Source organism: Sinocyclocheilus rhinocerous, unplaced genomic scaffold (assembly GCF_001515625.1).
Source record: "Sinocyclocheilus rhinocerous isolate Xijiao unplaced genomic scaffold, SAMN03320098_v1.1 scaffold1956, whole genome shotgun sequence".
Taxonomy (NCBI): Eukaryota; Metazoa; Chordata; class Actinopteri; order Cypriniformes; family Cyprinidae; genus Sinocyclocheilus; species Sinocyclocheilus rhinocerous.
In genome coordinates this window covers 654,771-677,655 of record NW_015638932.1, presented here as the reverse complement: position 1 = coordinate 677,655, position 22,885 = coordinate 654,771, and the positions used below count along the sequence as shown (strand labels likewise).

The 22,885-nt window shown below is 38.7% G+C and overlaps 1 protein-coding gene across 1 annotated transcript in view; it reads left to right on the top strand.

Annotated features, from left to right (window-relative positions):
- Nucleotides 1-19,526, top strand: part of LOC107750056 (neuropilin-2-like) — a 90,813-nt gene extending 71,287 nt beyond the window's left edge. Inside the window, exons 13-17 of the mRNA XM_016565314.1 lie at nucleotides 2,108-2,367; nucleotides 3,700-3,793; nucleotides 5,269-5,301; nucleotides 15,273-15,332; nucleotides 17,377-19,526. Of these exons, the coding sequence (XP_016420800.1) occupies nucleotides 2,108-2,367; nucleotides 3,700-3,793; nucleotides 5,269-5,301; nucleotides 15,273-15,332; nucleotides 17,377-17,681 (752 nt within the window). The 3' untranslated portion in view covers nucleotides 17,682-19,526. The remainder of the gene's footprint in view (nucleotides 1-2,107; nucleotides 2,368-3,699; nucleotides 3,794-5,268; nucleotides 5,302-15,272; nucleotides 15,333-17,376) is intronic.
- Nucleotides 19,527-22,885: the final 3,359 nt, after the last annotated feature.

Sequence of the window (22,885 nt, the reverse complement as noted above, 5' to 3'; positions counted from 1 at the left end):
TGTAGGCCTCTTGATATCCTCTCTGACCAGTTTCCTCCTGGCTCTTTCATCCAGTTTGGAGCGACATCCTGATCCAGGGAGAGTCTGTTTTGTAGAAAGGAAAAAATGAAATCGCATCATATGACCCCTTTAATAATAGACTTCACTATGCTTCTAAGCATTGATAAATCCTTTGATTTTTTTTTTTGCATCCATCTCCTGACTGACTGTGCCTGCCCACAACTTTATCCCGGAGATTTTTTGACAGAGCCTTGCCGCCCATAGTTGCTTGTTTGTTTCAGTTGCACTACCAAGGACTGAAATGCTCCATGAAAGCTCTTTTCAAGCTGAGCTAATCAAAATGATCACAGCTGATCACAGTTGAAAGCCAGATGGCTTTGTGTTCCATTGAGAAGGTGATTAGCTACAACTAATTGAGTTAAGTCATTTTTAGGAGGGGGTGATCCTTTTTCCAACTCAGTGATTCTGTTTTTTTATTTTTTTCTGACATGTTGGTGTTATATTTTTCACTCTGATGTTATAAGTTGCACTGAGTAAATACAGCTGAATAAAACAAAAACTGTGTCCATCTTCATTTCAGGCTACAAAGCAACAAAATGTGATTATTTTAAAGGGGGCTGATTCTTTTCTATACCCACTGTATACTGTGAAATATTATTGCAATTTTAAAAACTTGTTTATATTTTAAGATATTTTGTTGTCACATAATCTTTCAGAAATCATTTTAATATGCAGATTTGCTGTTCAAGAAACATTTCTTATTATCAATGTTAAAAAGAGTTGTGCTGCTTAATATTATTGTGGACAAAAGAACAGCATTTATTTGAAAAAGCTTTTGTAACATTATTGTCTTTATTGTCACCTGTCATCAATTAAATGCATCTTTGCTGATTGAAAGATGCTGAATGATTATATTTCATGTGATGTAGACAGTGCTAAGCAATATTGTTTAATCATTTATTTTGTTCCAAAACCATTTAAAAGTGTAAGAAGCATTTCACATTCCCAGGCCTCCTTTCTGGAAGTTCAAAACCTCCTTATTTCAGTCTCTCTGAGCTGTCGTGTGGCAAAGGGTTGAATCTGAGTATCTTTAATTGACTTCAGTGGTGCAGATTCTTGTGGAAAACTGCATTTCCAACCCTGTATTCCAGTTCTTCTCCAGGATTTTTGCATAGACTTCCATGTACTTAGAGCCACTTTCAAGAGATCATTATTCGTTTCCCCCTATAAATGTAGTACTTACGGGATTTTTTTCACATAAATGAAAGATATTCAATTCCCCCCCTTCACATTTCCTCATATATGCATTCCCAGTGAAGTTAAGGGGATTGTTATCCTAAACCTATTTTAAATTCATTGCCTTGAAATATTTTAAATGCTCTCTCTGAAAGATTTAACAAGCCGTGCCAACAGCTGCAAGGTGTTATAGGCGCTTTCTGGCAGTTCTCAAAATGTTTAAGGCTCCAATAGGTCACATGTCTCTTCCTCTTCCAATCGGATCGTTCAGAGAGATGCCGGCTGCCACCACATGAGCTTTTTTCAAGATCCTTTTGACTTTGAAACGTCTGGAAAGATTATTCACAAATATATAGAGAGATAAAAGAGTGTGCACCTGTCTCTCCACTCTTTCTTCACCGTGGGGGTCGTGCCTTGCTCCCACTTAACGCTCGTTCACTCTCGGCTTAGCAAACAGACACCTGCCGTCACCTAAAGTGCCTACAGTAGAGCCTAGTGGGCTGCCATCGTTCACGAATGACACTAATACTAATGACGAGGTGCTTGAATTTTCCCACAATGACACCCTTGACTTTTCCGTATAATCACACAGCATGATGTTTAGATGGGTGGGACAAGAGAAACATGTTACTTGGAAACACAATTTGGGTTCAGGAAGTGCTCACTTGCTGTTTGATAGGTCGGGCCCGCAGTGACACAAACCAGACTGTTAAAATGTCATGTGCTGAATGGGACTTTTTGCCCAGCAGGGAATAAACAAGATTACATGCAACTAACCAAAAGGCTGCACGGTTTTCATTTGCCACTCGGTAGAAGCTAGTCAAATTTGACAGACTGTGAGATAAGTTTTGCTGTATCTGTTCTCTCACAGGTTTGGGAAACTACCTGTACATTGAGGCCAGTCCTGAGACGGTGGGCCAGAAAGCCCGGCTGTTCAGTCCCAGTGTGGATCCCGACACCGGACCTCTCTGCCTGATGTTCTCCTATCAGCTGGAAGATCAGGGAACCCTGAGGATCCTGCTGCAGAACAAAGACCAAGAGGAAACCCTCCTCTGGTCCCTCCGTGGAGACCAGGAGCCCATCTGGAAAGAAGGACGGACCATCATACCTCGATCTCCAAATGAATTTCAGGTAAGCAGATTAGACATGATAAACAGTCAAATAAATTTAAAACTGTGATGTATGTATTATTTTTTCAATTAAATTATATTCTATTCTATTCATTTTATACAACAGTTCTTTCTGGTTCTTGAATCTGATTGGCTGAGAGCCTTTTCCAGGCGTGCGATATTCTAGTGATAACAGAACTCCAACTGTTTCACCATTTCCGCTTGCAATATTTCTCACAGCGAGTGTCATGGCGGATGCCCTAATCCACTATAATTTTATAAACGATACTGTTTTTGTGTCACGGAATGTAGTTTTAAGAGTTTTTAGGCAAGAATGTACTTGTTTAGACTTCAAATATGCCGTTTGTTAATAAAGATAATGTCTATTTGAAAATTTGCTATGTCGTTTTCGGAGATGTGAGCTCCAGGGCGTCAGCGGCCGTTCAGCGCTCATGAACCCGCCGAGAGCAGCCTTACCTGGGGCAGTTCTTCTGGAATTTGCCGCTAGCTCTGATGTCTCTGTAGTGGTTAAACATGAGATATAATTAGTTTTGGGTAAATCTAATGGGTAGTCTTTGGTCTCATTAATCTATAATTTGTTCCAGAGCAAATAGTTTTGGCTGAAGGCAAAGTCTCATAATGTTATATCTTATATAAATGTAATGCTGTATATCAACATGATGTTTTTACTTTCAACAACACCTTGTTAGATGCAACCAACAAATGCACTGAGCAGCGCTGTCATCAGAAATCACCCTTAACAGATGAAAGGACAGTACGACAAAGATATCGCTTTCCTCAGAGGACATTCAAACTAATGTTTTATACTGAATATGAGATTGACCTGAAGAATGAATGCTGTATCAGATGCAGATATTCACACTCGTTCAGTCCATCTCTCAGTGAGATTTTAATACAGTAATACAATAAGCTTTTAATGAAGCCATTCACACACAACTGTTGTCTCTCTCCCTCTTTCTCTTTCTTGATCGGTCGATCGGTCGATAATTAATTCAAATAAATGTTATAATTCATTCATTCAAATAAATGTGATCTTACCGCACTATTTCATCTCTGTGTCTGATTTGAAGCGGGCAGAATGCTAGCGCTAACGTGCCGTAACTGACGAAAATAACGTCATTTTTACCCATTCGGTCAAATATTGCGCTGCTTTAACTTGTCAATGCTGGCAATTGACCATCATATAAGTGGGATAATGCATGGCTAGTTGTGCATTAAACGAAGATTAGACATTTTTTACTTGTAAACCTTTGTTTATGTATTAATTTAGTTTTGGTAGCCTGACAGATATCATGGTGACATTTTTTCTGTGTGCTCATATTTCATCACACAGGTGGTAATTGAAGGATTTTTTGAGGGTACCAAAGGCCACATCTGGATCGATAACATCCACATGAGTGTGAACACACCACTGGAAGAGTGTACTCGTAAGTGTACATGTTTCATCTTTTTCTTCCATCATTAGTTTTGTCCTTTTATAATTTTGTTGTTATTCATAGCAACAATTTAATCCAAAACCTTGCATTATCTCTACCAGATGTTTGTCCCTGCCACGCTCTTTCTGGTTTCCTGTGAGGTTACATTTATCTCTTCATTACAGACGGCACATATTCCAGATCCATCATTTCACCATAATTTGTTGAGATTCTCACTACAACTCCATAAACCTCTCCATTTACTGTGATCAAACCTAGCCATCACAGCCACTATCTCAAAGAGTTTCTCAAAATAGAATTTATTACCATGAAAGGAGGACACACAAAAAAATAGTGCGGCTCGTTGTTTGCCATCAAACGCAAAATGTAGAATCAAATCTAGGCCACAAATGCCCCTGGGCCCCGATGCTAATCTATGTTTCATTATTTCCTTTGCGCTTCTCCTTCCATGTTTGTAAACAGAGATTTTTAACGGAATTAGTCGATAGCCTGAGCTTTTTGAGGATGGATCTTGCACAGAAGCTTTGTGGTTTATGGTCTTAAAGACATCAAAATGTGACCATGTGCTCACTGCTTCTATGATTCCCAATCCATAACTGGAAACCCTGATTTAGTCATTTTTGGCTCGCAGCATTGCCGCTTGGCTCGCTCCGAGGCTATGGGACTTGGTGGTTCATTTCGAATCCAAAAATTGGAAGCCTCCTGAGCTCGAGTTCCACCATGCGCCTGCTGTGATTCTTCCCAAAGCATGCTGGGAGAGTTCTTATCGACCCGGGCAGTTGGACTTGCAGTTCCCTCCAAAAAGAGATCCCCGAGCCGCTGGCCCCCACGATAGTTTCTCATCTTTTTCTAATTGTTTGCATTTCAAGAATTCAGACAATGTTCTCCATCCTTCCATGTTCGCTCCTCAAAACAAAACCTTCACAACATTAAAACTACTTAAAACCTGAAAGCCCAATTCTGTGCCAACAAATTGAGAATCACAATGCCTTGTCTGAACACTGTATGGGGGATGGGACAAAGAATTTAGCTGAAGGAAAAATGCTTTATGGGGCTATTATTATTATTATTATTATACAAAGTATTTTTTAATAATTGAGAATAGTGAATTGCAAAAAACTCAAAAGTATACTTTCAGTCACATTACAGTAATGAGAGTTTTGATGTAAATGTGCTTAATTATCATGAAAATAATGCCACAATCCACAAAATCTTCATGGTGCTTGTTTCTTTGATTTGAGGGTGAAATATTTCAGGAACCATCTTAGTTTGTTTTCCTCTGTGGTCTCTTATGTAGGTTATTCATTATTTTATGAAGTTCAGTGCATGTTTTCAGAGTCATCAGCATCTGATACACTAAGGCATGGATGTACACCACTGTTAACCTTACATTACAAATTAACATTTTGCTCTATTTGTCTTTCTCTCTTTCTCTGCCTCTCCTCATCCTTCTCTTCTTCATCTAGAACCTTTTACCGCGTTCCCTCCGGACATGACCGGTGAGTTTAAACTCTCTGCCTCAGGTGTGAATGTTTGCACTTCCTGCTCTCTGCCCTGCTCAGCGGTTATTGTTTACAGCGATGATCTAGGGTTCGTTTTACTTCCTAGCATGTGGCATTTATGCAGTGATTTGAGGAGCCTGGGGTTGGGTCAGTTATTTGAGGTGACCAATCCATTTCTAACATTTTTCAGTGTGGTTAAGATCCCAATTTGGAAAGATGCTCAAACATGGACTGCCAGGCTGCTAAACTCATGAGGCTGTTCTGCCACAATGTGACATACTTTGACGTTCAAGGAATAGTTCCCCAGAAATAACTGAAATTTCACCTTCATGTCATAAAATTGTATGACTTTCTTTCTTGCATGAAATATTTCAGTCATTATTCGCTGACCATTGTCCCTTCTGTCATAGCTTTCAAATCTCATTCAGGTTGTGTCAGTATTTTATCATTTGATGTCATTGACTATTTGTAGCACTCCTAACCAGGGGTGCTTTTCCCAAAAGCATCGTTAGCCAACTATGGTTGCCAATAAGTTCCATCGTTACCAACATAGTTCATCGATTCGGTGTTTCCCGAAACCATAGTTCAAATGAACATTCACAAACAGCGTCGCAAACTTGGTACGAACTACGAACTAACTGTAAACATGGTAGGAACTACAGCTCTCGACCTGTGGTTAGAAGAATAGTTTCTTGTTAGTAAGACATATGGACTTAAATAAATTATGCTAACATGCAGTACAATCTATATCTTCCATTCAATTTGAAAATATATATACATTTGAATCGATAAATTTTAGCGCGTCCTCAATAAGCGCCGTTTTTGAAGAGTGCGCATGCACATAAATGCCTAAGGGAACCCCGGAGTGTGACGTAAGAGGAAACCCGTGATGAATCAAACATCAAATAAAGCTAAATGACAGGGAACAAAACATAGTAAATTAATCATCAGGTGCCATGTTCAATACAGCAGCATCTCAGAAATCTCGAATCAATTAATTAGCAGAAGTTATTACTCCACCACATGCATGTGACGTCATTAAAAACGGCCCTAAATTGTTGAACTAATGTGGTTCAAACAACGGATATGCGACCATGTTCGGGAAACAGTCATGACTGGCTAGTTAGTTTCCACAACAATGCATCGTACTGTGGTGGTTAATCAGTGAGTTACGTCGTTGTACGGGAAACGCACTCCAGATGGGCATCCTGTCAGTCTATTTTTGAGGCATCTTTCTCCTTTCAGCCATGCTAACACTTGTGCAATCCTATAGTCATGGAAAATCATAGAAATATTTTAGGGTTTAACATTTTTAAAGTGCCCCTATTATGCCATTTTTAAGGTTTCTGATGTTGTTTTGGGAGTCTCCTGCAATAGGTTTACATGCTTGCAAGGTCAAAAAACACTTTCGTTTTCTCAAAATATGCATTTAATATTGCATCATTTTCCAACGATTCTCAAACGATTCGTTCGAAGCAGTTCTAAGATTCAGTCTCTCTAAAACCCCCCTTTCCCTGAGCTTACTCTGCTCTGATTGGTCAGATGGCCCAGTCTGTTGTGATTGGTCTACTGTATACAGAGTGTGTCGGAAACGATACGCCCATTGCCATTGTTCCGTATTTTGAACGCTCAATAGAAAATATAAACATTAATTATTTATAATATTTACAGGCTGTGATTCAGTGGAGCCAGCTGGTCTAAATAAACAGGGTACTGAACCATCTTTCAAGAACAAGCGTTTTGTAAATCCTGTGTTGAACTCCCCGAGATAAGAGAATCAGTCGTCAATAAAATGCTGTGTTTGAGGGCGGGTCAAGTTGTTCGCGACAGGCCAGCGGAGAACATTGGCGGGAATTATGCAAATGTGTTACCCTGTGACGTGTAGCCGTCACAGAAGTGGGATTTGAATTACTAATAACTCGTTTACGCTGTTCAGAGTCGATTATTTCTTTTGGGAGACAATAACTTTATTTATTGTGCACTTTCGCCTTTACAACTTTGCAGATCGTTTACATTCATATACAGCTACATTACACACTGCATGAAAGGCATTATTGGAAATGGCATAATAGCGGTACTTTAAAGAAACTGATACTATATTCAAAGTATATATGAATTATAGAAAGTTTCTATAATTAGTATACATCTATCTGCCGAGGGAAACTTCCTTTGTGACTAGCGAAAAAAAATTTTTTCAATGTCAGAACAAATTTGCCTGTATTGTGTCTAAAATACATTTATAGAACTGTTGAATAAAAGCAATATCATAGTCGTGATCACATGTATGCTTCTAGAATGCATTCATTTTAAAAACTGGTACCTGACAAAATAAAAATAAAAATAAACTGAACCTTCAATTTAATGAATTTAATAATGAAAAATCCTTATCTTTAATCACAAACGACCAGAAAAGTCATGGGAATTGTCAGAAAAGTGTAGGATCCCTCAAGAACAGAGTATTTGTCAGTGTATACAGACATGGACTGCAGTCCAGCACTTGACACTGAAGCAGTATGATGGTTTTTTTTTATATTTGGGGCTCCATTTCATTATTTTAGAAATTTTTATTTTTAAAAACTTGAATTGGCAAGAATACCCAAACAAGCTACCGGCATATTAGCACCTCCACTTTCTTCCGTGAAATGAGTGTCAATAAAAGACACAGGCAGAGCCAAGTCGCTCTCCCTAATGAGTGACTCAGTCATGCTCCGCAGCTGAATATAGCATAACAAGATGTCTGCCTGTGCTGGGTTCTGCTCAGATGGCAGCATTGCATCAGAGACTCAGGGTATCGTTGGAGTCCCTGGAGAACTGTTTTTTTTTTTTTGTTGGTGTTATTCTTTACTGAAATGTTCAAAAATCCTTATCTTTAATCACAAACGACCAGAAAAGTCATGGGAATTGTCAGAAAAGTGTAGGATCCCTCAAGAACAGAGTATTTGTCAGTGTATACAGACATGGACTGCAGTCCAGCACTTGACACTGAAGCAGTATGATGGTTTTTTTTTATATTTGGGGCTCCATTTCATTATTTTAGAAATTTTTATTTTTAAAAACTTGAATTGGCAAGAATACCCAAACAAGCTACCGGCATATTAGCACCTCCACTTTCTTCCGTGAAATGAGTGTCAATAAAAGACACAGGCAGAGCCAAGTCGCTCTCCCTAATGAGTGACTCAGTCATGCTCCGCAGCTGAATATAGCATAACAAGATGTCTGCCTGTGCTGGGTTCTGCTCAGATGGCAGCATTGCATCAGAGACTCAGGGTATCGTTGGAGTCCCTGGAGAACTGTTTTTTTTTTTTTGTTGGTGTTATTCTTTACTGAAATGTTCGCTTCTCACACGGTGCTTTTACTAATCTGTGAGATAGACAAAGCAGAGCTGACAAGAACCTCTGCTTCCACTTGTTGTGTGATTGTAATATTTGTTACTATTTTGGTTGTTTTTGTGGAGATGTAGGGTTGTTTTTATTTTCAGTCTGTCAGACATTGCTTAAAGTTTTTACAATTTTAAGTCAACATGCGGCGTGTCACGTTTGCTTTCTAGAGCCGCTAAACTCATCCAGTAGCTTTGTGGTTGGTGTGAAAATTAGCCTATCACAACTCTTGGATTGTTAATAGGTGGTTTAATGGTTGTAATTTAACTGGCAAACTGAATGTATGCAGATCCAGGCATGAATTCTTTCTCAAGATATTGCATCTGTACTTTAGTTTAATATATTTTATTTTATTTTATTTATTAACCTTTTAAATGTATTGACTTGTGTATATTTCTATATTGATTTAACTAATCATTTATTTAATTTATTATTTATTTATTCAGTTAGTTATGTGTGCATTCATATAATTTCTTGTAGTTCAGTTAATGATAATTAGTGATCATCAAATTAAGTGTTACAAAATTTCAACCCACTAAAACTAAAATATCAAAGTGGTGCTAACGTAACAAGTTGCATTTTTCAGCCACTCTAAAATTAACTACTGATAAAGAAAATTTAATAGAGATTGATGGAAGTTAGATGAACAGAAATGTAAATCCATTTAATAATTTAATAATAATTGGTGTACAGTACTTGTCAGAATTGGAGCAAGACTGTGCAAAAATAGAAAATGATTCCATATCATCAGTCTTGCATGCTGTCACACTGTGTCTCTCTCAATCTCAGTTTCGATCCATTTATGATATATAGTGTTGCATCACAATGCAGTGACAAAGCTGGCGACGCCCAGCCCTATTACAAACTCCTCCAATGATCAATTATGTCAGAAGGCCGAACTGAGGGAGAACAGAATGCATGTGCCTCTGCTTGGCAAAACAGCCTCTTGTTTTGAATGCAGCCCCAATGTACCCCTAAAACATAATGGTTTGGCCTTTAAGTAGTCCTGGAGAGCCACTTGTCCCAAAATCCAGCATGCAAAAAAATCCAGAATGATTTATAGTACGACATTCCCACTCCCCAGGACTAGAACGGGGCAGTGTTTATTTGCAACATGCTTGGAGTCTGACTCAGGTGCCTATTTGAAAACACGTTACATAACAGCACTGCATTCACTCTAGGGCTGCACGATAAATCGCATGCGATATTTAACGCGCATCTTGTCAGTAAAGCCATTCTGTAATCAGCGGTAAATCTCCATCACCTGCGGGCTTTCACATGGAGCAGCATTAACTACACAGAGCCGTTGTTCACTGACGAGCTGCGCAAAACATGCGCAAAATATGATCGTGGTCTTGCGCAGCTTGTCAGTGAAACAACGGCTCTGTGTAGTTAATGCTGCTCCATGTGAAAGCCCGCAGGTGATGGAGATTTACCGCTGATTAAAGAACCGGCTTTACTGACAAGATGCGCGTTAAATATCGCATGCGATTTATCGTGCAGCCCTAATTCACTCCCATTGTTTCACTGTACACGCCGCTATGCAGCCAAACGTAGATCCCACAACAACTATTCTCTACTGTAAAGAGATTATTTCATAGTGATTTCGAACAGTGAAACATGGAGCATGAAGCTTCTACCCTGTATGATTGAATGCCAAAACAGTCAATACAGCATCTTCCATGGCATTAGTGTGTTTGCATTTGAACCTAGCAGTAGTGTGGTGTGTTTCACAGTTTGTATATCTCTCCACCAGGGGGAGCCCTACCTGGCAAGAGTGAGCCAACAATAGATACGCTGTCAGTACCGCCCGTTTTGCCCAACTGGTATTACATAATTGCTGGTGGAGGAGCCATCTTGTTCCTGGTCATTGTCATTGTCATGGCCGTTAGCTGTCGCCATCTTACAGCCAGGAGGAACCAACCCACAATGGCCTACTACAGCCCCCACACTGCACATTACCCGAACGGCGGCGTGCACAGGGCAGGGGTGACACCCAAGTTGACTGTATGGGTTGAGAAGGGTGATGGGAATTCCTACTGGTGAGACACCTGGACTAAAGGTTTGCCAGCAGATGCTGACTTCATGAAGTAAGTCCTTGATGAAAGCAGATCTCAGACTGAAGATTTGGAGAAGAACCTCAAAGAACGCTCTCAGATGCTTGGATTCGGATGCATCCAGATGAACCCAACACTTCGATTTTTCTGTTTCCTCGTTCTGTTTGTGTTCTTTTCTTTCTTGGATACTGACGACCCTGTCTTAGTGTGCTCAGCTTGTTTACCACATCTAGCCAACTCATACTCATCTGGAGGGACCTTCTCCAAGAGCGAATTTGTATCCAGCCTCTTGATGAACGCCAAGCCAAGAGGACGTGTTATCCACTGACCTCAATCATTGATCCTGGACTGACTTTGATCCAGTGTGCTATACTTATGTTAAATCAATGTGATTGGACAAGGTCAGAACATTGGGGAGTTCAGAGCTGTTGTGGACATGCCACAATGTTTGCACTTTGACTAGTCCCTGAGATTGATTACGAGTACTTTACTTTATTATAGCAGAACATGGGAACAGATTTTTGGTGAAAGAGAGAACATGAAGCTTTCAGATAAATTAAAGCAAACGGGCGGAGGCTCCCTTACTGAGAATGTGCTTCACAGCACTTTTTGAATACAACGCAAGCATGATTTAATTAGTAATAAGGGAAGGCGAAGTATTGCATAAAAGGTTTCTGCATGTAAACATCTTGAGTTAAGTCTGATACATTGAGAGTCCACCTAAGATGATATAAACATATGCTGTCGTGATTGAACATTGCCTTTAAAGTCAACATGAAATCAAAATTGAGTTTCTTCATACAACTTCTTGGTCTTATTGTGAATGACATATCAGTGCACTGTTATTATAAAGAGAAAAATGTTTATGTAATGAGTTTCCTTTTTCCACTGTCGCTTAGATCATGACAATTATTGGTTAATGTTATTGGTAACACTTGTTTTAGGCTGCGGTTGTAGGTAATACAGCCTTCCTAAAACCTTGCCAAAATTTAACTCAATAGATTAATGTCAGTTGTCAATAACGTAATAAAGAGTGCTTCAATAATTCCAAACAAAAATTGATTTGACCAGTAAACGTTGATATTGTGATTCCCTATTAAAAAGCCTCATCTTTTTTTTTTTTTTTTGGAAATACATCATTACGGAACTAAAATGCATTGTAAATGTTCTTTCATGTTGACTTTAAAGATTGTTTTAGGCATGGTTTCATATCAATGATGTGCTCAACTTAAATGAAGGGATGGCGCCACCAATGAGATAAGAGAATTATGGGAAAGAAGGATTGTGTCAGGGAGTCTTCATGTTTTGTGTTTGCTTCTGTGCTCTCTGTGGCAGTATCTAGGTTATTCCTTTCTATCTTGCATTTCTCACATTTTTTTCCCAAAGATCCCCCAAAACTGTGTTGGCGTGTGTTATTCTGAGCAAACGCTTGCTGGTGTGGAGGCTCCAAAAACAAGTCCCATAAACAAAGACAGCTGTTTCCTTTTTCCGTCTCCATGCGTTGAGGAAGCACTGAGCGCTGGGGTGGGAGAGACCTTGTGCAGATATCAACACCTGGTAGCAATTTTAGTTCACTGAAGCATCATGAAGCTTTAAGAATGATTAGCAGTGAATGCAGTCCAAGACTGCCATATGCTTTTTCATAGCCATGTTGAATCATTTACTGAATTGAGTTGTCATTCAGTTTTATAGGTTATAATAATCAGTTCTGTATTAGGACTGAGTGATTATCACATGCATATTCTGTAGTATTTAAATGGTACTCCAAGGTATTACAAAGCAGTATTAAAGGAATAGGTCACCCCAAAATGAAAACTCACTGTCATGTTATTCCAGACTTACATGACGTTCATTCTTCTGTGGAACACAAAAGGAAATGTTTTGAAGAACGTTCATGTTGCTCCTTTATGTAAGTGATAGCGACAAAACCAAAATGAAAACTCACTGTCATGTTATTCCAGACTTACATGACGTTCATTCTTCTGTGGAACACAAAAGGAAATGTTTTGAAGAACGTCTCAAAAATCTCACCATATATCATAAAAGTAGTTTGTATGAATAGAAATCTTCTGAAGTCATTCAATTTGTGTGAGCCAGAATAAAGTTATTATTTGCTCAAATCTCATTTGCATAGAAAAACATGATGTAAACATTTAGCATTTTCTTTTGTCTTTCACGTTTGAAAGAAAGACGCACAGGTGATTCTTTGATTTTCACTGCAATGTCTGAACTGTCCTGAGCGCGTTCTCGTCTTCTTCTTCAGCCTGCGCGTGAGGCGCCTTCTTCTTCTTCTTGCTTTACGGCACATCGCAGACTTATAAATGCATTACCGCCACCTATCTCTCAAATGGACCATTGACACTCCTATTTGAGATTGTAGATAGAGTGTCAATGGTCCATTTGAGAGATAGGTGGCGGTAATGTCTTCTTCTTGCTTTACGGCAGATCGCAGGCTTATAAGTGCATTACCGCCACCTATCTCTCAAATGGACCATTGACACTCTATCTACAATCTCAAATAGGAGTGTCAATGGTCCATTTGAGAGATAGGTGGGGGTAATGCACTTACACGTCTGTGATCTGCTGTAAAGCAAGAAGAAGAAGAAGGCGCCTCACGTGCAGGCTGAAGAAAAAGACGCGAACACGCTCAGGACGCGCTCAGGACAGTTCAGACATTGCAGTGAAAATCAGAGGTAAAAAACAATATAAATACTGTTCAGTTTCTTGCAAAGCCGTGATTCCCATCCACTTACATTATACGACTGACAGACTGAAACGGTTTGAGTTAAAAATCTCCGTTTGTGTTCTACTGAAGAATCAAAGTCACCTACATCTTGGATGCCCTGGGGGTAAGCAGATAAACATCAAATTTTCATTTTTGGGTGAACTATCCCTTTAAGAACATTCAGCAGATCTAGAATCAGGACTCAAAGCATTTCAAAAGGTCTTCGTGTCGATATAAGAAGTAAGCCGTTCAAAATGGAAATAAAAGGATAAAGACCCTTGGCTCCTGAGGGGCTTTTTAATGCCATTTCCTGCTGTGAGGTGGTAAGAGATGTTTTGGCACCGTCATGCAATGTGCTTTTAAAGCAAGCACTTTATCGCTCTTTTCTTCCTAAACCATGTCCCTCCTTCATTCTTCACTCTTAATATTTTTTAATTAGTTAATGGACCAGATACCATTTATTAAAGCTGCTATAGGCATTTTGTCTCCTGCCCTGTGTCTCTTGTCGACTCGGGGAAACCACATTAATGAGTACGAGCGCTCTCTCGAGAACGCCGTCAACACGTCAGCCAGCGAGGCGTAATGCCAAACAGCCATTCTTCTCGGGCTCTTAAATGCATCACGTATACTGAACGAGAAGCTTCTAATAAAGCAAAACAGTCTATTTTTCAAAGACCAGAGGATTGAGGTTGATGTTCACACCCCTTCCGATGTCTCTTTGGATCCGAATGACTCATGCTACTTTTGGACACGGGCATCTCAGGGGTTGTCGGACAGTGTTTTTCTCTGAGGTGGGGAGTTGGGTAGAATAGATCGCTCACAATGAATCCAGTCAGGCTACCGCCTTCACAACCGTGGAGCGTGAGCTTTCACATTGATTTCTCTGCTTTTAGACACAGCGGGCTCCGACTCGGACATATTTGGAACAAAGCGACCTGATCCATAAAGCCATTTGAAAGTTATGGGCCTTTTATTGTACCGCAAAGCTTACTTAGGTGGTGGTGATGCTTCTGATACAGACTATGAATTTAATTATAATGATGAGGATGATGATGATGCACTTTGCTTTATGAAAGTACCTTCTAACTGTGGTCAGCCTATACCTCAACTTTGAAATTAGTAAACTGTTTAAAATGCCAATGTGAACAGACTATTTTTGCTTGATGAATTTGTGTCCTGAAAACCTGCTTTTAAAATGTGACAATAAAATCTTATTTTTCTAATCGTCACTTCTTTTTATATCGATTTATATCAGCATAGTAACAATAGACATTGGCCTATTTTTGCTGCTATATTTGTGTTTTCCCTTAATGTGTAAATGCTGGATTGCTTCAATTAGCAATTATGTAGGTCACATGATGTTATTCTCTGTACTCTGTAATTATGTTACATATCTTGCGTCCCATTAATAATTTATTATTTAACATTAAGTCTCAAAATATACTTATTTAGAACTCACGCAAGTATGTGAATGCAAGCACTTTGAGTTGAACAAACTCTGTTTCACAAGAGTTTCTCTGTTTCTCAGAGTTGTCGCTACCGCAAGAATTAGTGTAAATTAGCAACTTTGTTGAAGTTAGTTAGCTGTAAATTGTTGACATGTTTAGGGCTAGTTATCTGAATTCTGAATAATATTCTTATGATTTGAAGGTGACTATCACCCTATTGTGTACTAAAGTTTGTTAATTCAAGAATGCACGCTATATTTTCATTCATATATATTTATTAATAATAATTTTGAGCACTTTTTAATTTTAATTTTGTATCGTCTTATAGATTTTAATACAATGTCTACATTTTTATCCACAGTTAAAAAAACAGCAGTCGGAAATGGGCGTCTCTTCAACGGGAAGGACCACATAAATGCAGGTTAGTTCCCACTACATACATACAATATATGACTGCTTCCTGGCAGGCTATTTATTCTAACCAAGTAAAAAAATAAATAAATTGGGAACCAGTAATGAGAAATCTTTCATCTATTATTTTTTCCCCCTCAAGGTTTTCAGATTAGTCAAAAACAGATGGTTTGGACATATTTACAGTGAACATGAAATCAGAATACACCCTAATTACTTGCACAATGCATGTTTCTGGTCTTATTGTGAATGATTTGTCAGTGCACATTATCTGTCCAATCAATTCCCAATCTTTTTTTCTTTGAGTATATTATTTATTTGAAAATACATCACATTATGTAATTAAATGTTTTGCGAATGCCGCTTCCCATTCCATAATTGTTTTGCACTAACTGTGGAGCTCCACAGTTCATCTGTACATATGTTTGTATGGGTAGAGCTGACATGCTTGTGTGGGTATGTACGTGTTTGTTCACATTCGCATCGCCCTCACCCCGCATTTCTGCAGGGAAAAAAAAAAATCTAGTTATCTGACTTTCCGCCCTTCCCTTCCTGCTATCACACAGTTGGAATCCATCTTTGTTTTGCCTCTTAAATAAATAAATAAAAAAGACAAGGATGAGTTAATTACCCAACCGAAATCTGTTCATCCTTATAGACTGTCAACCCCCTCCATCTGTCTTTCTTTTACTCTCCCGACTTCCTTTATCAATGTCTTCCATCTTTTTCTCATTTTCCCCCTACTCTAATACAATATAATGAAGTCTGTGTTTAGCTTACACTCTACACAAGCTGTCAATCACCTCGGAAGCCATTTGTTGGAACTAGAAGGGCAAAGATTTAACAAAATGCAACAGATATCAGTCAAAGTGCAAAAGCAGCTCAGCTGGTACGAGTTTTGGCCTCAGCTCGCTGTCAGAAGCAGCCTAATTAAGCCTAATGCAACCGCTAGCAAGGCACAGGGTGCCACAGAAGTGTTTACGGCTTAGTTTTGTCAGCTGAAAACAGCCGACACTGTTCTCCCTCAGACCAGGCCATTAGTTGGTTAGATGTGCCTTCCTCCATTGGATACTGTGGGAAAACAAACACAAAAACTTCTGTTTAGCCTCCAAAGGCTGTAGTGTTGAACAAAACATGCTTACAAATACATGCTGTAGAGGTAATACCACTGATTACTATATTAATTTAACAAGATATATGTTATACCATGGTATTCTTTAAAGTACTTTGAAGTACCATGGTATTTTTTCCAAAATACTTCAAGGAATACCATTGTACAAAAACATGCTAATACCATTGCACTTTATTCGTTAAAAAAATAAAATAAAATCTTTTTTGGACATGGTACTACCATGGTGTTTTGAACATGTGCCATGTTAATACTGTGGTATGGGGGTTATGTGTAACATACTGCAGTATTCTGTAAAACAGGTCTTGTTGCTTCTGGTTCAGGTCTTTTGTATGTGCCTCATTAAATATAGAGCTGTTTTACTCAAGATGCCGTCAAAGGAGATACCAAAAATGAGCATAACCGATGTCTGTTTCATAAGCGGATTGAGATCTAAAAGTTTTTTTCTTTTAACTAAACTTCAGATATTAAAATGGAATAAAATGGCAACAATAACAACAGCTAGCTACATAGGTTAGCTGATTACCTTAAAAGTCCATAGATATCACCGTCAGTTCATACTGCTGTCAACAATTTCTCTGATAAGCGGATGTGATGAGACCTGTATTCTGGATTTGTTAGGTGACATTCGACATGTACCCCATCCTTGAATGTACCATGGTTCACCATAAAAACCGTGGTACATGAATTTCAGAAGCACACTAAATTTCATAGTACTATGGAATTACCATCTAATGCCATCACTGTACCATGGTATCACCACAGTACCTTTTGTAAGTGTACCATCTGATACGTCACTATTTTTGGAGTGAGATCACACTCCTTCAAAAAATATCATTGTATTACCATGGTATCATGTCCAAAAACAAAAGTGAGATTGTTAATACACATCTTTATGTGCTTTCCCTTTTTCTTCTTCTTGTAGGTTTCCAGTTTCCAGAGTGGAGCACAGCCGAAACGCCATCAGAGCCTCCGGTGACACGCGTAGTCGATAAGGACAACACATGGCTGTACTCTCTGGACCCCATTCTCCTGACCATTATCGTCATGAGCTCTCTGGGTGTTCTTCTAGGTGCTGTGTGTGCCGGCCTCCTTCTTTACTGTACCTGCTCATATGGCGGCTTGACGTCACGCTCGTCTACCACTTTGGAGAACTACAACTTTGAGCTGTATGATGGGATTAAGCACAAAGTAAAGCTTAACCAACAGCGCTGCTGCTCCGAGGCTTGAGGAAAACAGATGGGGAGATATCAAGTATCCTAAAATGACCCCCAAGTAACCCGATTTGACTCTTTGAAGAGACAAGCCTCATCTCTAAGTATTCCTGGAATGCATGTCCATCTCAGCTGGAAAGCTCCTAGACTGAACTTTTCCTGGAGCTTATTTTCCAAGCAGTTGTGCTTATTTAGCTCTAACACTGCTGCCAAGGACTTCCTTGTCTTTCACTGAATTACATCAAAAGTGGAGAGTTTTGTGCCACAAGGATTGAAACCCTTTCCAGGGCTCAGCCTCAAAACAAATGTTGATACATATCAATGTTCTGCTATTCCAAAAAGATGAGAGTATATCAGCTTAGATTTCTAAGAGGTCTAGTTTTTAAAATGTGAGATTTGTTGCTGGACTTTCAAGCCACAAACTTCTGTCCCCCATCATTCCCAAAAGTAAATTTTGTGGCCTAGGTTGTTGTGCATTGTTTTTAAAGGCTTTGGGTTTAATCTTGCTTAATTGTTTTCCCTCAAAGAGAAGTTTAGTAGCCCAGGGTGATTATATGTCATTATTATTGAGTGTTTACAACCCATTTCTTTCAGCCAACCGTTTGTTTCTCTTGTCAGTCTGACAGCTTGGAAATGGAAAAGTAAGACATATTAAGGGTTCTTAAATTTAGTTTTCGGCACAGTGTGTTTTGTGGATTGTGTTTTGAAAAAAAAAAAAAAAAGGCACCACACTTGTTTGAAACGACTGAGGATTTTGTCAGTGCAACCTATGGATTGCTGTAACTGGGAGACAAAGACTGCCAAGCTAATGTGTGAGATTTGAGCTAGCAAACAGGTATTAAATAATGTGAAACAAGGGTTGAAAGGCTGACAGATACTGAAGGGATATGTTTGAAATACGGTTTCTGTTATTTTTATTTATTTTTTACTCTGGGCATTAAAGAATGCTACAGTTATTGGCTCAGATAACTTCAGGTCCACTGCTTGTATTTAAAAAAAGGAAAGAACATTTTCAAAAATAGACTCAAATCTACGCCAGTCGTGTGCAGTTTATCTTGGCTCTTGGGTCAAACAGATATTTTTACACATCAAAATGATTGTTTATAGGTCCATGCGAGGTCAAATAGTTTAGATTTGGATCAATCTGAAAAATAAAAAAGCATATACAAACATATTTAATATATTTTATTGAAATCCTTATTTGAGAGGCCGAGATGAGTGTTACAAAACCAGTGGTCATTAATTCACCTTAAAAAAAAAAAAAACATTTATTGATCATTTAGGTTATGTGCAAACCAGTAAGTGCTTAACACCGAGCTTTGAGGATCTCCAATGGATTGATGTACACCATACAGAAGTTCTTTCCTCTGTTTCATTCCCAGTTGATTTTTTTCTGTCTTTTACTCAGTTTTATGTTTCCATGCTTAGGCTTTATGTTAACAGGAGACAGGTTTGGTTGTAAATCTGCTCCCCTGTGGTTTTCGAAGACTGGAAAAAGGTGGAAGACAGATGCCGTAAATATTTACCTATTTGCTCAGATGGGATCCCCCACTCTCATACACACTTAAAAATGCATTGTTGGAGTTGGTGAAAATAAATGCACCCAAAGCACACTATGCCTCTGCAGAAGACGACACGTTATGAGAGTCTGGAATCTTTGATATGGAGTTTTGAGACTCTGATACTTCTTATCTTCTTGAAGACTCTTGCTACTGGACCCCTGGACTTTTGCAAGTGCCTTGGAGTTATTCTGTTCCAGCCTCGGCTATGAACCTGAAAAAGACTGCTTTGGAGCGTTTTTCTGACTTAAACACTCGAAATACTTGAGAATCACAGCACTGGGTAGAATTCCAGTCTCTCTTTGGACACTTTGTACAGAAAATGTGCTTTTTATGATGATGATGATGATTGTTATTATGATTATTTAATAAAGGATTGTTAACATATTGGGTTGATGTGATGTTGAACATTCAAAGGTGGCTTCAAGAGGAACATTTCAAGGTGACTGAGTTTGATGTTTTATGATGAGTATCGAGCTTTGAAGTTACAAGAGCAGGGGCTTATAGGATGGATAAATGAGTAGAATACTTTAGCACTGCTCAACAGACTCACACACATGCAGCTAAAATACCAGACCAGTACATAATGTACCTCCACTGACAACAAAAGGAGTCCATCAATAGAACCTTTGACTCCATTAAATATCAACACATTCAGTCATAAAAAGCATACAAACTCGCTCTCGCTCTCACTTTTCAGCTATGTCTGTTACAGTTTCTCTCATCTCCACATGGGTTCCCATTAGCACGGACCTTCAGTCCCCTTCATTTAGGGGCTCACAACATCAAAGCTTTGAAGTGCCTTACTGTTCCACCCCCTAAAGTTCCCTTCAACCCTTCAACCCTCCAACTCATACAACCACCCAATTGCATCCATTAAACTATTTCTCTACCTCAACTTCCTCTCTGCTCCATAGTGTGTCGCATTTGTCTTTGCCACTCTGGATGTTTCACTGACTAATGTTGGGAACAGTAAACGACAGAATCAGCTTTCACTCAAGAGCCCAATAAATCTAGAGCTTAATAAATAAAAAATTACACACATATATAAAACATAACATTTCTTTTATAATGCTCTTATAATTAATTACTCTAAATTAATGTATTAAACGGACAGCAGCATAAAATTTAGGACATTGAAGCCTCCAAGAAAAAGGGTCGCCCATATTGACATCTTTAGACTCTGGACACGGCCTGTAAACTTCAAATACTCTACAGTCAAGCTTTGACCATGATCTAGAGAAATATCATTTGCCCTTCTCACGCTTCTTACTGCTCTCAAGATCAGAATTCTGACTAGCACATTAGTCATTTAATGTAGAGTCTCTAAAAGCCATTTTAAAGAAATAATAAATCAGTGATTTTCTTGACGGGAATTAAGTAATTGCCCAAATATTTTAAAATCTTCTATTGGCTGATTCTTGATTAAGGAAGTTCTGTCTTTAAACTCAACAAGAGGCATCTGGAAGTGTGGCTTTGATCAGCAGGCTGGACTGAGTGGTGGAGAACAAGGAAACTGCTCTGAGAAGCCCGGCCGTCGGGCTCTGCTTTTCTACCCAAATTATTCTAAACTTTTGTTTCGTAAATGTTGTTTTCCCTCCCTGCCAGATTGAAATCTAATTCTCCACTGGGGCCTTGCTGAGAAAGATCAGAGAGCTTTCCCTCTTTCTCAATAGGCTGGACTTTCCATCAAAGCTCAGCCTTGCACACTTGAAGCTTATAGGTGATCAGCTTTTGAAGGGGCCACACTAAGAAATACAAAGAGAGCACAGCTAGTTTATCTCCAGAGAGAAGAACCTGACAAATGATGGAGAAGTAGAGGCATGCAACTGTACTCCTCCATTCCCAGATGGTTATTGAGTCTAATGTCAGTTTCTGATGTAAGGGAGGGCTTTCATGTTACAGATTATTCATTTGCTTTAACAATTTTAACAGATGCTATTTCTTAGCAAGGTTACTTACAAGACCTCCTCGGGTCTGGTTGGTTGCATATCAGAACAGATACAGAAACATTTAAGATCAAGTGTTCATGTTTTTATCTCTGAAAAACAGCTTATTGTGCCACTGAGTGTCAATAACAACACAACATGCTCTACTGGTACTATTCACACCAGCATAACTTCTTCTGCTCTGTCCTTGTACGTCCAAAGAATGGAATTATTTCCACGCACCTGAGGTCTCAGGAAATATTTTCAAAAAAGTTTTTTTATTTTATTTATTTTTTTATTTTTTTCTCAGTGACCCTCTTTAACTCTCAGTGGAAGCACCGTGTAAAAAAACAAAAAAAAAAAAGCTTGATATAAGGTTTGCCAAACAAACAATACGATTTTATGGGTAGTTTATGATTAGGTATAAGGTAAATGGTTATACATGTAGTGTGTGAGATTTTTTCATCAAACTCAGAAAATAATAGTAATAAAAATCCAAGATTCAAGAACAAGAGAAATGGTGATTATAAATACTTAAAAGTCGTGTAATACTAAAATTATCCATAATATAGTTTTAAATGAAATATTTTACCCCAAATATATATGTGCTACGTATATTTACATTTTAGTTTATAATTATTTTTATAATATAATTATGATTTTTTTTATTATGTGTTCTATGCATATTTTTACAAGCTCGGAAAATAGGAGAGAATTCAATAGGAGACAGATCTGCTGGCCAGTCAGTCACATCCACATGTGTCTATGGAACGCTGTTATAGCACATGCAGAATGAGACCTGGCATTGTCTTGATCTAATAATCATGGACTTTCCATGAAAGATGTCATCTTGATGACAGTATATGTCTCTGTACAATTCCAATATATGTCTCCATGTCAATGGTACCTTCACACGTGTGCAAGTCACCCATGCCGTTTGCACTGATGCACCCATACACCATGACAAACGTTTGCTTTTGCCCCTGTCACTGATTGAAGTCTGGATGGTCCCTTTCATCTTTGGGACCAACAATTTGATGTCCATTTTCCCCAAAGGCAAGCTGAAATGTGAACTAATCTGACCACAGCACACATTTTCACTGTCTTTTGGACAATCTAAGATGAGCTCGTGCCCAGCGTCATCTCTGCCTAAAATTTATGTATACATTTCTCCTTGTGTAACAGTGATTCAAGTTGCATTTCTTGATGCAGCTGCAGACTGTGTTAGGTGAAAGAGGTTTTCCGAAGTACTCCTGAGCCCATGTGGCTATATTTAACACTGCAGCATGACAGGTTCTTATGCAATGCCATCTGAGGATCCAAAGGTCACACAGATTCAACTAGTGTCCTGCCATGCCCTACACAGACTGAGATTTCTCTGGATTCCCTGATTCTTTTCACAATATTATGTATGGTAGTTGGTGAAAGACCTAAATTCTTAGTGATTTTGCATTGAGAAATGATTTTTGATTTGTTTGACACTTCTCTCAGCCATGACCCAGCTTTGCTTGCAAAGACTGAGATGCTCCTTCTATACCCAAACATGACACCCTCACCTATTACCAATTCACCTGCTTACTGTGAAAAAAACTGTTTGAAAACTGTTTAACTTGGATATTCTGTAATCTTTTCACTTTTATTTAGCCTCTGTCCCAACTTTTTTGGAGTGTGTTGCAGCCATCAAAATCAAAATCTGTTTATATTTACAAAATACATTTAAGTTGGTCAGTGAA